Source organism: Oncorhynchus mykiss, chromosome 13 (genome assembly GCF_013265735.2).
Source record: "Oncorhynchus mykiss isolate Arlee chromosome 13, USDA_OmykA_1.1, whole genome shotgun sequence".
Classification (NCBI taxonomy): Eukaryota; Metazoa; Chordata; class Actinopteri; order Salmoniformes; family Salmonidae; genus Oncorhynchus; species Oncorhynchus mykiss.
In genome coordinates, this window is record NC_048577.1 from 54,772,502 (window position 1) to 54,789,305 (window position 16,804).

The following is a 16,804-nucleotide window of genomic DNA, read 5'->3' on the forward strand; positions in this document are numbered from 1 at the left end:
TGTGTTGACTAGATGGAACATATGATGACTTGTGTTGACTGGGTGTAACGTGATGACTTGTGTTGACTGGGTGTAACGTGATGACTTGTGTTGACTGGATGGAACATGTGATGACTTGTGTTGACTAGATGGAACATGTGATGACTTGTGTTGACTGGATGGAACATGTGATGACTTGTGTTGACTGGATGGAACATGTGATGACTTGTGTTGACTAGATGGAACATGTGATGACTTGTGTTGACTGGATGGAACATGTGATGACTTGTGTTGACTAGATGGAACATGTGATGACTTGTGTTGACTAGATGGAACATGTGATGACTTGTGTTGACTAGATGGAACATGTGATGACTTGTGTTGACTAGATGGAACATGTGATGACTTGTGTTGACTGGATGGAACATGTGATGACTTGTGTTGACTAGATGGAACATGTGATGACTTGTGTTGACTAGATGGAACATGTGATGACTTGTGTTGACTAGATGGAACATGTGATGACTTGTGTTGACTAGATGGAACATGTGATGACTTGTGTTGACTGGGTGTAACGTGATGACTTGTGTTGACTGGGTGTAACGTGATGACTTGTGTTGACTGGGTGTAACGTGATGACTTGTGTTGACTGGATGGAACATGTGATGACTTGTGTTGACTGGATGGAACATGTGATGACTTGTGTTGACTAGATGGAACATGTGATGACTTGTGTTGACTGGGTGTAACGTGATGACTTGTGTTGACTGGGTGTAACGTGATGACTTGTGTTGACTGGATGGAACATGTGATGACTTGTGTTGACTAGATGGAACATGTGATGACTTGTGTTGACTAGATGGAACATATGATGACTTGTGTTGACTGGGTGTAACGTGATGACTTGTGTTGACTGGATGGAACATGTGATGACTTGTGTTGACTAGATGGAACATGTGATGACTTGTGTTGACTAGATGGAACATGTGATGACTTGTGTTGACTAGATGGAACATGTGATGACTTGTGTTGACTAGATGGAACATGTGATGACTTGTGTTGACTAGATGGAACATGTGATGACTTGTGTTGACTAGATGGAACATGTGATGACTTGTGTTGACTAGATGGAACATGTGATGACTTGTGTTGACTGGATGGAACATGTGATGACTTGTGTTGACTAGATGGAACATGTGATGACTTGTGTTGACTAGATGGAACATGTGATGACTTGTGTTGACTAGATGGAACATGTGATGACTTGTGTTGACTAGATGGAACATGTGATGACTTGTGTTGACTGGATGGAACATGTGATGACTTGTGTTGACTAGATGGAACATGTGTTGACTAGATGGAACATGTTATGGGAGTAACGGGAGTAATTTAATTTAGTGAACCTGTGATTGTTTCTGAATTACATAATGCATTGCCTTGTAAACTTGGCAAGACAAGTTGGCTAAAGCAGAACCGTTTGTTTCAAGCCATGTTATCAAGTTCACAGTCTACCTCCATCTTCATAACCCCTCCTAGCAGAGAGAGATGCAACATGAGTCATTTAGTGATGAGGGATTTAGTCAATGTACACACACAGAAACACATCCTGTCTATTTTTGGTAAGAAATCTTGACTCTGGTCTTGAAACAAGGCTGTTGGCAAGGGTTTGTTGTTGTGTCTGGTTTTCAGTGATGCGCTGCCAGGTGCGATGTGTGAGAAAGACGGTTACCATGTTTTTCCAATCAGAACAGACTGTGGCAGCTTGTTTTACTCCAGAACACATACTGTGTCCATGATGTGCCAGGGAGAACAACATGGCAGCTGAATAAAGTGGCTGAGTATATGTTCACTGAGAGGAGGAGAGAGAGAAAGTATGTTAACTGAGAAGAGGAGAGAGAGAGTGTATGTTAACTGAGAGGAGGAGAGAGAGAGTATGTTAACTGAGAGGAGGAGAGAGAGAGAGTATGTTAACTGAGAGGAGGAGAGAGAGAGTGTATGTTAACTGAGAGGAGAGAGAGAGTATGTTAACTGAGAGGAGGAGAGAGAGAGTATGTTAACTGAGAGGAGGAGAGAGAGAGTATGTTAACTGAGAGGAGGAGAGAGAGAGAGTATGCTAACTGAGAGGAGGAGAGAGAGAGTATGTTAACTGAGAGGAGGAGAGAGAGAGTATGTTAACTGAGAGGAGGAGAGAGAGAGTGTATGTTAACTGAGATGAGGAGAGAGAGAGTGTATGTTAACTGAGAGGAGAGAGAGAGTATGTTAACTGAGATGACGAGAGAGAGTGTATGTTAACTGAGAGGAGAGAGAGTGTATGTTAACTGAGAGGAGGAGAGAGAGTGTGTTAACTGAGAGGAGGAGAGAGAGAGTGTATGTTAACTGAGATGACGAGAGAGAGTGTATGTTAACTGAGAGGAGGAGAGAGAGTGTATGTTAACTGAGATGACGAGAGAGAGTGTATGTTAACTGAGAGGAGGAGAGAGAGTGTATGTTAACTGAGAGGAGGAGAGAGAGTGTATGTTAACTGAGATGACGAGAGAGAGTGTATGTTAACTGAGAGGAGGAGAGAGAGTGTATGTTAACTGAGAGGAGGAGAGAGAGAGTATGTTAACTGAGAGGAGGAGAGAGAGTGTATGTTAACTGAGAGGAGGAGAGAGAGTGTATGTTAACTGAGAGGAGGAGAGAGAGTGTGTTAACTGAGAGGAGGAGAGAGAGTGTATGTTAACTGAGAGGAGGAGAGAGAGAGTGTATGTTAACTGAGAGGAGGAGAGAGAGTGTATGTTAACTGAGAGGAGGAGAGAGAGAGTATGTTAACTGAGAGGAGGAGGAGAGAGTGTGTTAACTGAGAGGAGGAGAGAGAGTGTATGTTAACTGAGAGGAGGAGAGAGAGTATGTTAACTGAGAGGAGGAGAGAGTGAAAGAAAGTGAGTCTCCATGCTCTATTGAATAGACATTGTCTTTAAGAGAGAGAAGGAGTGTGTTAAAAGTGGAGCAGAGGAAGTGAAAGTGGGAGTGTGAGTGCCAGACAACTCTACACACCTCTCTCAGCTCTTCATAAAAATGACTTGAGTCACACTTTTAGGACCTGCCTTAGTGAACTGTGAACCTAAGCTTGTCTTAATATTCACACAGCATAAGCACCTGGTTAACAGTGACAGTTTCTAGGACTGAATAGACAAACAGAACAGGAATGGATAGGGATGCTGAAACTACATAGACAGTGAACAATGTATAGAATCCGTACTTACTGGTTATTATCACAATGCACTATGGGATTTTAGGCTGACTTTAGGCTGAGTTGAAGGTATTGACTATAAATAAGAGACTGCATCTCAATAGTCAGGAATGGCTTCCTTTCCTCCACTCCTCTGCTCTTATCTTCATAATCACAAACTGAAATAACATAACAGGTAAAAGTGATATGGAAAGGAAAGTGAAATCCAATCTTTCACATATGAATGACCATGATGGAGGTACTTACTGTAAATTGAGGCCGAGGAAACTGATTACAAATATTGAAACACATCCTAACTCCCTGCTATACTGACTGACTCTTCCTTGGTGAGAATGCAGTAAGAAGCTGTTTACATGTATTGAGACACATCCTAACTCCCTGCTATACTGACTGACTCTTCCTTGGTGAGAATGCAGTAAGAAGCTGTTTACATGTATTGAGACACATCCTAACTCCCTGCTATACTGACTGACTCTTCCTTGGTGAGAATGCAGTAAGAAGCTGTTTACATGTATTGAGACACAGCCTTTAACTCCCTCAAGACTCTCCCCTGGGAAGAATTCAGGAGATATGGATTCCCTCCCACAACTTCTCCCTCAGCTAAACTTTGCTCCTGCAGAAGTGCTTTGTGCTGCCCAAGACACTCCTACTATCTATTTCCCCTGCTCACTGGAATGTGCTTCACTAGTTGAATGCTAATGTCTCTTTGAGTGTGAGGGCAGTCCAAGTCAGGGCTATGGTTCGTATCACATGGATGACAGTCTAGTTCTAGCATTCAGAGTTCCTTTCTGGAGCCTGGCGGGTTTTATACAGGCATTTTCACCCTTGAAGGGTAATGCCTGCATATACAAATGCAAGTATGCCTACATGTACACACAAACACACACATTATGTTCTTCTACCCTCGTGGGGACCTAGCCCTTACCATAACCCTAACCTGTAGCACTAACCCTTATCCTAACTCCAAACCCTTAACCTAACCCTAACCTGTAACACTAACCCTAAACCTAACTCCGAACCCTTAACCTAACCCTAAATCTAACTCCGAACCCTTAACCTAACCCCTAAGCTTAAATAACCTTTGTCCTCATGGGGTTGTGGGAAATGTCCCCACAAGGTAGAATTTTCCTCGTTTTACTATCCTTGTGAGAACTTTTGGGGATTTTTGTCTTGCCCATTCACCCTCTGAATGACACACATACACAATCCATGTCGAATTGTCTCAAGGCTTAAAAATCCTTCTTTAACCCGTCTTCTCCTCTTCATCTACACTGATTGAAGTGAATTTAACAAGTGACATCAATAAGGTATCATAGCTTTTACTCTATTTCACCTGGTCAGTCTGTGTCATGGGAAGAGCAGGTGTTCTTAATGTTTTGTACACTCAGTGTATACAGGCATGTCTATACACATATGCCTGCATATACAAACACAGGCATACACATAAACAATGACACCGTAAACAAACAGACAGAGACAGATGGCAGACACATTCAATTAATGTCAACAGATACACTATAATATACAGATATAACCCACAGGTTGCTGTTTGCGGGTGGATAGCTCAATATGTCAAGAGAGACCAGATACTGTAACTCAATATATCAAGAGAGACCAGGTACTGTAGCTCAATATATCAAGAGAGACCAGGTACTGTAGCTCAATATGTCAAGAGAGACCAGGTACTGTAGCTCAATATGTCAAGAGAGACCAGGTACTGTAGCTCAATATGTCAAGAGAGACCAGGTACTGTATCTCAATATGTCAAGAGAGACCAGGTACTTTAACTCAATATGTCAAGAGAGACTAGGTACTGTAGCTCAATATGTCAAGAGAGACCAGGTACTGTAGCTCAATATGTCAAGAGAGACCAGGTACTGTAGCTCAATGTGTCAAGAGAGACCAGGTACTGTAGCTCAATATGTCAAGAGAGACCAGGTACTGTAGCTCAATGTGTCAAGAGAGACCAGGTACTGTAGCTCAATATGTCAAGAGAGACCAGGTACTGTAGCTCAATGTGTCAAGAGAGACCAGGTACTGTAGCTCAATATGTCAAGAGAGACCAGGTACTGTAGCTCAATGGGTCAAGAGAGACTAGGTATTGTAGCAAATGGCATGCAGACATCTTGTAAACCTCTAGTTTACCACAGATGATTCATTCATAATGTTAGCCTTATCCATCTGGCAAGTTACAGGTGTGTCTGCTTGCAATGTGTTTTATTACCCAACTCCAGAAAGGATAGCCCTCCCTACACCATAGGGTTTAGTCTATAGATACAGTCACAGTTTCCTTGTTCTATTATGGTCTAACAAGGCACAGCTCAATTTTGTTTAATCCACTTTATTTATCTCCAAGGGGTAGATATTAGTGTGCAGATCACGTTCAATAACATGATACATTACCAACTTTCCTCAACATGCACTGAATGTTAGTTTAGCCTGTTGAAATGTGGCACTTTAGTTATGCAGGGCCTCTGTGTATTTAAATGGCTAAGTGGTCATGTTGTTTGGACATGTTTGAATCAGTAACAGGAGAGGAGCTGGCGTTGTCAGACCGGCCCGTGTCTGTTGGACTGGACTGACACCTGGGAAAAAGATGTTGGGAGAGGCGAGGTCAGTACAGGTGCATCAAAGCAGGGACCGAGAGACTGAAAAACAGATTCCATCTCAAGGCCATCAGACTGTTAAATAGCCATCACTAGCTGGCTACCACCCGGTTATTCAACCCTGCAGCTTAGAGGCTGCTGCCCTAGACATGGAATCACTGGTCACTTCACTTTTTGATTTCACCTTTATTTAACCAGGTAGGCCAGTTGAGAACAAGTTCTCATTTACAACTGCGACGCGACCAAGATAAAGCACAGCAGTGCGATACAAACAACACAGAGTTACACATGGAGTAAACAAACGTACAGTCAATAACACAATAGAAACAAATCTATATACAGTGTGTGTGTAATAATGGAACACTAGTCACTTGAATAATGTTTACATACTGCTTTACTCATTTCATATGTATATACTGTATTCTATTCTACTGGATTTTAGTCAATGTCACTCTGACATTGCTCATCCTAATATTTATATATTTCTTAATGCCATTATTTAACTTTTAGATTGATGTGAATTCTTAGATACTACTGCACTGTTGGAGCTAGGAACACAAGCATTTCATTACACCCACAATAACATAACATCTGTTAAATATGTGTATGTGACCAATAACATTTTATTTTGTTTGAGAGAGATGGGTGGGGGAAGGGGAGAGAGAGACACCAAGAGAAAGGGAGAGAGAGAGAGAAGCTGTCTCAGAGGACAAAGCCTAAACCCCACGTCAGCACTGCTCTGACTCACTGCACTGGATGTTCCATATTTCCTTTGAGCCAGGGTCAGGGGTCAACTGGCTGCTCATTCCACTGACTGTTTTTACTGGCTACTGATCTGGGCTGTCTGCTGGAAAAAGACATCCTCAATAATAGGCCTGTAAACCTTTAAACATCATTACACATAATGGAGGGAGGAAGGTGAGGGTGGGGTCTGTGTGTATGTACTCCTTATTTCATCTCTCGCCAGCCTTCAGGCCAGTCTCCAGGCCAGTCTCCAGGCCAGTCTCCCGGGCAGGGTGTAATACTATATATTGTTCTGTTTATCTGTCTGTCTGTTTCTTCCCATCAGTAGTGCTGAATGAGACCAGGGCTTGTTTTCAGAAGTCACTTCTCCATTGCTGTTATTGAACTCCTTCTCTTTTGACCACCACCTTCTGTCAAAACTCAAGGCTGTGTCCCAAATGGCACCTTATTCTCTGTATAGTGTACTAATTTTGACCAGAACCCTATGGGCCCTGGACAGAGTAGTACACTACTGGTATGGGGGTGCCATTTGGGACGCAACCCTACTCCGGCACCCTGGCACCCAGTGATGAGGGTCTGGATACACATTACAGTTATTACTAGCAGACATGAATCACTGCCCAGGATCACTGTTACACTGAATCAATTGGATCCAGAGAGAGAGCGCTTCACCCCAGCTGGCATGGAGAAGCAGCTGGAGGGAAATGCATGGGATTGAGAGTGTGTGGTGGAGAGTGCCAGAGAGAGAGAGAGTGCACCAGAGAGAGAGAGAGTGCGCAAGCGAGAGAGTCAGAGAGCGTGATCGTGAGATCAAGAGAGACAGAGAGCGAGAGAGAGAGTGTGTGAGAGAGCTCTCCCAGCCAATACCGTGGCTGCAGAACCAGCTTGGTGGTTACAGTGAAACAGAAGAGGAAGAAGACACTTAGCAACAGAGAACAACACACTCATACTGAAATTTTATCAGACTACTGTGGACTGTATAGGCAAATCACTATCCTCCAGAACCCCCTCCTTTAGTTACACACATGGCGTTGGGATTTCATTTGCTTGGAATAAGATAGTTTGCTGACTGTAATACTTTTGCTCATAGTCCCATACAGGAAGTACACTAAGAAGGCCACTGTGTGTGGACCTCATAAACACATGTTCAAGTTAAAACCCCCTGCTTCACTTCCTTTTTATACAGTAGTTTAGTTTGTAGACTCTAATAGTTTGTTGAATATGATGATTTATTTACAGGCTCATAATAAAACAACATAATTTAGGGCATTCAAAGTCAACTCTGGACCTGGAAGCCAGTTCCACAGCACCTTTTCATTGTTCCCCTCTAACCATGTAGTGATTTAGACCTGGGACACCAGGTGTGTGGAATGAATTATCAGCTACAAGTGAAAAGCATCAGGCCCCGGACCTCGTAGAGGGAGAGTTAAATAGCCCTGCTATAGGGGATGGAGCACACAGGCACATCTTTAGTCTGTACTAAGATCCCCTCATTGTGTTTCCTTTTCGAGGTTGTGGACTGGAACAGTTTGATATGACTATTTGATCACAGCCCCATACCAGAAGTAGACTGAAATAGAGCACAGTGGAGTGAGGGTGTGGACCCTATATCCATATCTCCATTCTTCCCATCAACAACACCATCATTGGATCACTTCCCCTTTTTAAAGTTTGTGGGTGTGATATTGTGCTGTTGAAGGGGATAGTGGGCTATGGAAGGAGATAGTGGGCTATGGAAGGGGATAGTGGGCTATGGAAGGTGATAGTGGGCTATGGAAGGTGATATTGTGCTGTTGAAGGGGATAGTGGGCTATGGAAGGAGATAGTGGGCTATGGAAGGGGATAGTGGGCTATGGAAGGAGATAGTGGGCTATTAGTGGGCTATGGAAGGGGATAGTGTGCTATGGAAGGTGATAGTGTGCTATGGAAGGTGATAGTGTGCTATGGAAGGTGATAGTGTGCTATGGAAGGTGATAGTGTGCTATGGAAGGTGATAGTGGGTTATGGAAGGTGATAGTGGGTTATGGAAGGTGATAGTGGGTTATGGAAGGTGATAGTGGGCTATGGAAGGAGATAGTGGGCTATTAGTGGGCTATGGAAGGGGATAGTGTGCTACGGAAGGGGATAGTGTGCTATGGAAGGTGATAGTGTGCTATGGAAGGTGATAGTGTGCCATGGAAGGTGATAGTGTGCTATGGAAGGTGATAGTGTGCTATGGAAGGTGATAGTGGGTTATGGAAGGTGATAGTGGGTTATGGAAGGTGATAGTGGGTTATGGAAGGTGATAGTGGGCTATGGAAGGAGATAGTGGGCTATTAGTGGGCTATGGAAGGGGATAGTGTGCTACGGAAGGGGATAGTGTGCTATGGAAGGTGATAGTGTGCTATGGAAGGTGATAGTGTGCTATGGAAGGTGATAGTGGGCTATGGAAGGTGATAGTGGGCTATGGAAGGTGATAGTGTGCTATGGAAGGTGCCAGCAGCATACCACCCTGCGTACCACATCTGGCTTGCTTCTGAAGCTAAGCAGGGTTGGTCCTGGTCAGTCCTTGGATGGGAGACCAGATGCTGCTGGAAGTGGTGTTGGAGGGCCAGTAGGAGGCACTCTTTCCACTGGTCTAAAAAATATCCCAATGCCCCAGGGCAGTGATTGGGGACACTGCCCTGTGTAGGGTGCCGTCTCTCGGATGGGACGTTAAACGGGTGTCCTGACTCTCTGAGGTCATTAAAGATCCCATGGCACTTATCGTAAGAGTAGGGGTGTTAACCCCGGTGTCCTGGCTAAATTCCCAATCTGACCCTCAAACCATCACGGTCACCTAATAATCCCCAGTTTACAATTGGCTCATTCATCCCCCTCCTTTCCCCTGTAACTATTCCCCAGGTCGTTGCTGCAAATGAGAACGTGTTCTCAGTCAACTTACCTGGTAAAATAACGGATAAATAAAAATAAAATAAAAATTGTAAAAAAATAGTGGGCTATGGAAGGTGATAGTGGGCTATGGAAGGTGATAGTGGGTTATGGAAGGTGATAGTGTGCTATGGAAGGGGATAGTGTGCTATGGAAGGTGATAGTGTGCTATGGAAGGTGATAGTGTGCTATGGAAGGTGATAGTGGGCTATGGAAGGTGATAGTGGGCTATGGAAGGTGATAGTGGGCTATGGAAGGTGATAGTGGGCTATGGAAGGTGATAGTGGGTTATGGAAGGTGATAGTGGGCTATGGAAGGTGATAGTGGGTTATGGAAGGTGATAGTGGGCTATGGAAGGTGATAGTGGGTGTGATAGTTTGCTGTAAATGTAATACATCATTCTTCTGCTTTGCATTGATAGGGTCCTTGTATTAACTGTTCACTGATCATAACACCCATAGAGAGCAATATATCCCTTCTCAAATTCCCATAGATTCATCTGTTCTTCATACGCATATCTCTCTAACCTGTCTTGCATTAATATTAATATAATCTAATGTAGCCTAGTTCTGCTCCCTGCAGAGAACACTATCTGTATCAATCCTGCTGGTTCTTCCTCAACAGCCCCCCATCTGTCTGTCAGCTGACTGTTAAGACACATTATGTAGGGATATGAATAACCGTTACTAGGCGGCAACCAGGAGGAACCAGCCAGTCAAAACAGCTTCTTCCACTCAATCCTTTCACAGAACTAGGTCTATAACCATTATGCAATGGACATACAGTGTATCTATTTGAATGAAACAGAAATGCAAAACATTGGTACAACAACGGTATAGATCAGGGTTGTCAGCAGGGTACCTCTCCAGGAACAGGGTTGGAGTTAAAACCTACAGGAGGGTAGCTCTCCAGGAACAGGGTTGGAGTTAAAACCTACAGGAGGGTAGCTCTCCAGGAACAGGGTTGGAGTTAAAACCTACGGGAGGGTAGCTCTCTAGGAACAGGGTTGGAGTTAAAACCTACAGGAGGGTAGCTCTCCTCGAACAGGGTTGGATAAAACCTACAGGAGGGTAGCTCTCCAGGAACAGGTTGGAATTAAAACCTACAGGAGGGTACCCCTACAGGAACAGGGTTGGAGAGCACTGATATAGAGAAAGACTATATTGCGGTACCATTCTATTGTGTGTTTTGTGACGGTGTGTGTGCTTGTGATCATTTGTGTTTCTTCTGACCTAGTTTCTTCTGATGATCATGAGCGTGAATGTGTGATTGCAGATCGAGAGGCGCATGGAGCTGGTCCGTCTGGTGTCCCACAACGCACACAAGAGACTGGTCACCTGTCTACAGGGTCACATCGGAACGGAGGCAGAAAAGAGACACGTAAGGACAATCTCCTTCTCTACCTCCTTCTCATCCAATATTATCACCCTCTCCTCTTCTATCTATCCTTCTCCACCACCTTCTCATCCAATATTATCACCCTCTCCTCTTCTATCTCTCCTTCTCTACCTCCTTCTCATCCAATATTATCACACCTCTCCTCTTCTATCTGTCCTTCTCTACCTCCTTCTCATCCAATATTATCACCCTCTCCTCTTCTATCTCTCCTTCTCTACCTCCTTCTCATCCAATATTATCACACCTCTCCTCTTCTATCTCTCCTTCTCTACCTCCTTCTCATCCAATATTATCACACCTCTCCTCTTCTATCTCTCCTTCTCTACCTCCTTCTCATCCAATATTATCACACCTCTCCTCTTCTATCTCTCCTTCTCACCCTCTCCTCTTCTATCTCTCCTTTTTATATCTCTCCTTCTCACCCTCTCCTCTTCTATCTATCCTTCTCTACCGCTCCTTCTCACCCTCCCCTCTTCTCTCTCCTTCTCTACCTCTCCTTCTCACCCTCTCCTCTTCTATCTCTCCTTCTCTACCTCTCCTTCTCACCCTCCCCTCTTATATCTCTCCTTCTCTACCTCTCCTTCTCACCCTCTCCTCTTCTATCTTTCCTTCTCTACCTCTCCTTCTCACCCTCTCCTCTTCTTTCTCTCCTTCTCCACCTCTTCTCTCTCCTTCTCTACCTCTCCTTCTCACCCTCTCCTCTTCTCTCTCCTTCTCTACCTCTCCTTCTCACCCTCCCCTCTTATATCTCTCCTTCTCTACCTCTCCTTCTCACCCTCTCCTCTTCTATCTTTCCTTCTCTACCTCTCCTTCTCACCCTCTCCTCTTCTTTCTCTCCTTCTCTACCTCTTCTCTCTCCTTCTCTACCTCTCCTTCTCACCCTCTCCTCTTCTCTCTCCTTCTCACCCTCTCCTCTTCCTTCTCTACCTCTCCTTCTCACCCTCTCCTCTTCTATCTCTCCTTCTCTACCTCTCCTTCTCACCCTCTCCTCTTCTCTCTCCTTCTCTTCCTCTCCTTCTCTTCTCTCTCCTTCTCCCCCTCTCCTCTTCTATCTCTCCTTCTCTACCTCTCCTTCTCACCCTCTCCCCTTCTCTCTCCTTCTCTACCTCTCCTTCTCCCCCTCTCCTCTTCTCTCTCCTTCTCACCCTCTCCTCTTCTATCTCTCCTTCTCTACCTCTCCTTCTCAGCCTTTCCTCTTCTATCTTTCCTTCTCTACCTCTCCTTCTCACCCTCTCCTCTTCTATCTTTCCTTCTTTACCTCTCCTCTTGTATCTCTCCTTCTCAGGGAGAAGTGTTGTGAACAGCTCTTACCTCAAACTCAGACATCCACATTAACCACATACTAATGTCAATGAAAGATGTGCAATTACTGTCATTTTTAGTTATTTCATGTTAGGGTTTGAGCGCTAGAGAAGTTCCCCAAGTTCGCCGTCATCTCAATGTTCTCTCTCCTCTGCAATCACTACACAGCATGTCTCAGTAAATAGAGGATAGACTCAGTGGACAGACATGTGGAGTAGGCCTCTCCAAACCCTCCACTATCTTTCCAATCCTCTGTTAGCCAGACCCGCCCCAGTGATGCAACATTACTGATATGACTGGCATTACTGTCATTACTTTCACTGCAGAATTGTCTCCTTATCTCGTGTTCGATACGGACCTTTATAATTCCGAATAGACTTGCCCAGAACTTGCTGAGAGTTTGTGTTTCGAGGGGTGGACACTTCGCTAGTCTCATTAGTATATTTTCTAACACGTCTCCCCCCAGAACTTAGAGCATCTGACGCATAATACAACATTTTAGTTCTGGGTGTCCGAGATGAAAGATGATACAGTAACATGTCTTGTGTTGAGCAATATAACTACAAATCCCATGATGCCTTGTATTTCCTGCCACAGAAAAAGCTCCCTCTGACAGCGCTGTCCCAGGCCATGCAGGATGGAGGAAGCCAACTGGGGGAGGAGTCACTGATTGGGTGAGTGTGGAGCAATGACAGCAGACATGTATGGGGCCGGTTTCCGAGGTACAATGGAGATTCTCAATGCTTCTTATTCCAAGAACAGGCTACATCTGTGTTTGGAAAACCAGACAATGATATCTATGGTTTGAACATGGTTTCTACATGTTCAACATGCAGATTCAGAAAGATTCAGTCAGGGAAGTTAGTCCATAAGCACAGAACATGATGAGATCCCAGGACTAAACTAGTGAGAGTTAGTTATACAGGGATGGATATGGTTGTTTAAAAGGCCCCAAATGTGTTTGTGGTATTCATACAATACCTATTACTCAGAGCTTCACGTTGATAACAGTCTCTCTCTCTCCTCTTTCTCTCTGTTTATCTGTGTATATGTGTCTTTACGTGTGTGTGTGTGTGTGTGGCAGTAAGATGATGGATGTGTGTGGGGAGGCAGAGAGCAGACTAGCGTCTGAGCTGATGCAACACGAGGTCCAGCTAGAGAGAGACATCCTGGAACCTCTCAACCAGCTAGCAGAGGTGACCACCAACACTCTCCATATCTTACCCTGGCATTGATAACACTGAGCATGCCAATGGTCATACTAATGATAATGACACCATTTATGATCTCTCCTTTACCTACCCAGGTGGACATTCCCAACATCCTGAGACAGAGGAAACAGCTGGCTAAGCTAGTCCTAGACTATGACTCAGCCAGAGCCAGGTACTGTACTAGAACCCCAGAGCCAGGTACTGTATTAGAACCCCCAGAGCCAGATACTGGACTAGAACCTCGGAGCCAGTTACTGGACTATAACCCCAGAGCCAGTTACTGGACTATAACCCCAGAGCCAGGTACTGTATTAGAACCCCCAGAGCCAGATACTGGACTAGAACCTCGGAGCCAGTTACTGGACTAGAACCCCAGAGCCAGGTACTGTATTAGAACCCCCAGAGCCAGATACTGGACTAGAACCTCGGAGCCAGTTACTGGACTATAACCCCAGAGCCAGTTACTGGACTATAACCCCAGAGCCAGTTACTGGACTAGAACGCCAGAGCCAGTTACTAGACTAGAAACCCAGAGCCAGGTACTGGACTAGAACCCCTGAGCCAGGTACTGTATTAGAACCCCAGAGCCAGGTACTGTATTAGAACCCCAGAGCTAGGTACTGTACTAGAACCCCAGAGCCAGGTACTGGACTAGAACCCCAGAGCCAGGTACTGGACTAGAACCCCAGAGCCAGCTTCTGGATTAGAACCTCAGAGCCAGCTACTGGACTAGAACCCCAGAGCCAGCTACTGGACTAGAACCCCAGAGCCAGCTACTGGACTAGAACCCCAGAGCCAGCTTCTGGACTAGAACCCCAGAGCCAGTTCCTGGACTAAAACCCCAGAGCCAGCTACTGGACTAGAACCCCCTAGCCAGCTGCTGGACTAGAACCCCCTAGCCAGCTACTGGACTAGAACCCCAGAGCTAGCTACTGGACTAGAACCCCAGAGCCAGCTACTGGACTAGAACCCCAGAGCCAGCTACTGGACTAGAAACCCAGAGCCAGCTACTGGATTAGAACCCCAGAGCCAGCTACTGGACTAGAACCCCAGAGCCAGCTACTGGACTAGAACCCCAGAGCCAGCTTCTGGACTAGAACCCCAGAGCCAGCTACTGGACTAGAACCCCAGAGCCAGTCACTGGACTAGAACCCCAGAGCCAGTCACTGGACTAGAACCCCAGAGCCAGCTACTGGACTAGAACCCCAGAGCCAGCTACTGGACTAGAACCCCAGAGCCAGCTACGGGACTAGAACCCCAGAGCAAGCTACTGGACTAGAACCCCAGAGCCAGCTCCTGGACTAGAACCCCAGAGCCAGCTCCTGGACTAGAACCCCAGAGCCAGCTACTGGACTAGAACCCCAGAGCCAGCTACTGGACTAGAACCCCAAAGCCAGCTACTGGACTAGAACCACAGAGCCAGCTACTGGACTAGAACCCCCAAAATAAAGCTATGCCAAATACATGTTTTTATTTTGCAAAAGTTGTATGTGCATTTCTCAAGTAAAGATCTATGTTCACACATAGATGAGACAAAGTTCCACATCTCCATTATATTTTCTTTTTGTTCCAGGTGGTTGCAGGCAAGCAAGTCTATTCACTTTTCCACCAACTACCAGGCCACGGCCGCCAAGGTTGAGACTCTCAAAGACGAGATGGACGAGGCCCTGAACAAAGTGGAGATGTGTAAGGTACTGTAGGTAGTATTCATAAGTCTAGTTAGAATTTTTCAATGAAAAGGAACTGGTCACTCGCTAGCAACATACTGGAGTAACAAGACTGGAGAAACACTGTTGTTTTATAGATTGATTTGGGATAAAAACAGAACAGCTGTTTTTTACAGATTGATTCACCATATCAAGTGTCTCCACTGAAATCATGTCAACATGTTTTTACTTTCATAGTGTATTGAACTGATATCATTTATCATTTAAGGGAGATCTATTGGCACCAAATGTGCACATACAGCAGAGGATGTAATGGGTGGACAAAGTGGTACACATACAGCAGAGGATGTAATGGGTGGACAAAGTGGTACACATACAGCAGAGGATGTAATGGGTGGACAAAGTGGTACACATACAACAGAGGATGTAATGGGAGGACAAAGTGGTACACATACAGCAGAGGATGTAATGGGAGGACAAAGTGGTACACATACAGCAGAGGATGTAATGGGAGGACAAAGTGGTACACATACAGCAGAGGATGTAATGGGAGGACAAAGTGGTACACATACAACAGAGGATGTAATGGGAGGGCAAAGTGGTACACATACAGCAGAGGATGTAATGGGAGGACAAAGTGGTACAAATACAGCAGAGGATGTAATGGGTGGACAAAGTGGTACACATACAGCAGAGGATGTAATGGGTGGACAAAGTGGTACACATACAGCAGAGGATGTAATGGGTGGACAAAGTGGTACACATACAGCAGAGGATGTAATGGGTGGACAAAGTGGTACACATACAGCAGAGGGTGTAATGGGTGGACAAAGTGGTACACATACAGCAGAGGATGTAATGGGTGGACAAAGTGGTACACATACAGCAGAGGATGTAATGGGTGGACAAAGTGGTACACATACAGCAGAGGATGTAATGGGTGGACAAAGTGGTACACATACAGCAGAGGATGTAATGGGTGGACAAAGTGGTACACATACAGCAGAGGATGTAATGGGTGGACAAAGTGGTACACATACAGCAGAGGATGTAATGGGTGGACAAAGTGGTACACATACAGCAGAGGATGTAATGGGTGGACAAAGTGGTACACATACAGCAGAGGATGTAATGGGTGGACAAAGTGGTACACATACAGCAGAGGATGTAATGGGAGGACAAAGTGGTACACATACAGCAGAGGATGTAATGGGAGGACAAAGTGGTACACATACAGCAGAGGATGTAATGGGTGGACAAAGTGGTACACATACAGCAGAGGATGTAATGGGTGGACAAAGTGGTACACATACAGCAGAGGATGTAATGGGTGGACAAAGTGGTACACATACAGCAGAGGATGTAGTGGGAGGGCAAAGTGGTACACATACAGCAGAGGATGAACAGGGTGGACAAAGTGGTACACATACAGCAGAGGATGTAATGGGTGGACAAAGTGGTACACATACAGCAGAGGGTTTAATGGGTGGACAAAGTGGTACACATACAGCAGAGGATGTAATGGGAGGACAAAGTGGTACACATACAGCAGAGGATGTAATGGGTGGACAAAGTGGTACACATACAGCAGAGGATGTAATGGGTAGGTAAAGTGGTACACATACAGCAGAGGATGTAATGGGTGGACAAAGTGGTACACATACAGCAGAGGATGTAATGGGTGGACAAAGTGGTACACATACAGCAGAGGATGTAATGGGAGGACAAAGTGGTACACATACAGCAGAGGATGTA

The 16,804-nt window shown here is 45.1% G+C and overlaps 1 protein-coding gene across 6 annotated transcripts in view; it reads left to right on the forward strand.

Annotated features, from left to right (window-relative positions):
• Positions 1–16,804, forward strand: part of LOC110485227 (rho GTPase-activating protein 17-like) — a 54,247-nt gene that overhangs the window by 16,620 nt on the left and 20,823 nt on the right. For 5 of the 6 annotated variants that reach the window (XM_036941541.1, XM_036941544.1, XM_036941545.1 and 2 more), the window contains exons 3-7: positions 10,747–10,851; positions 12,769–12,845; positions 13,256–13,367; positions 13,478–13,554; positions 14,956–15,073. In XM_036941541.1, the coding sequence (XP_036797436.1) occupies positions 10,747–10,851; positions 12,769–12,845; positions 13,256–13,367; positions 13,478–13,554; positions 14,956–15,073 (489 nt within the window). Of the gene's footprint in view, positions 1–5,737; positions 5,825–10,746; positions 10,852–12,768; positions 12,846–13,255; positions 13,368–13,477; positions 13,555–14,955; positions 15,074–16,804 lie in introns of all 6 variants that reach the window. The other variant, XM_036941542.1, reaches the window with a different exon arrangement.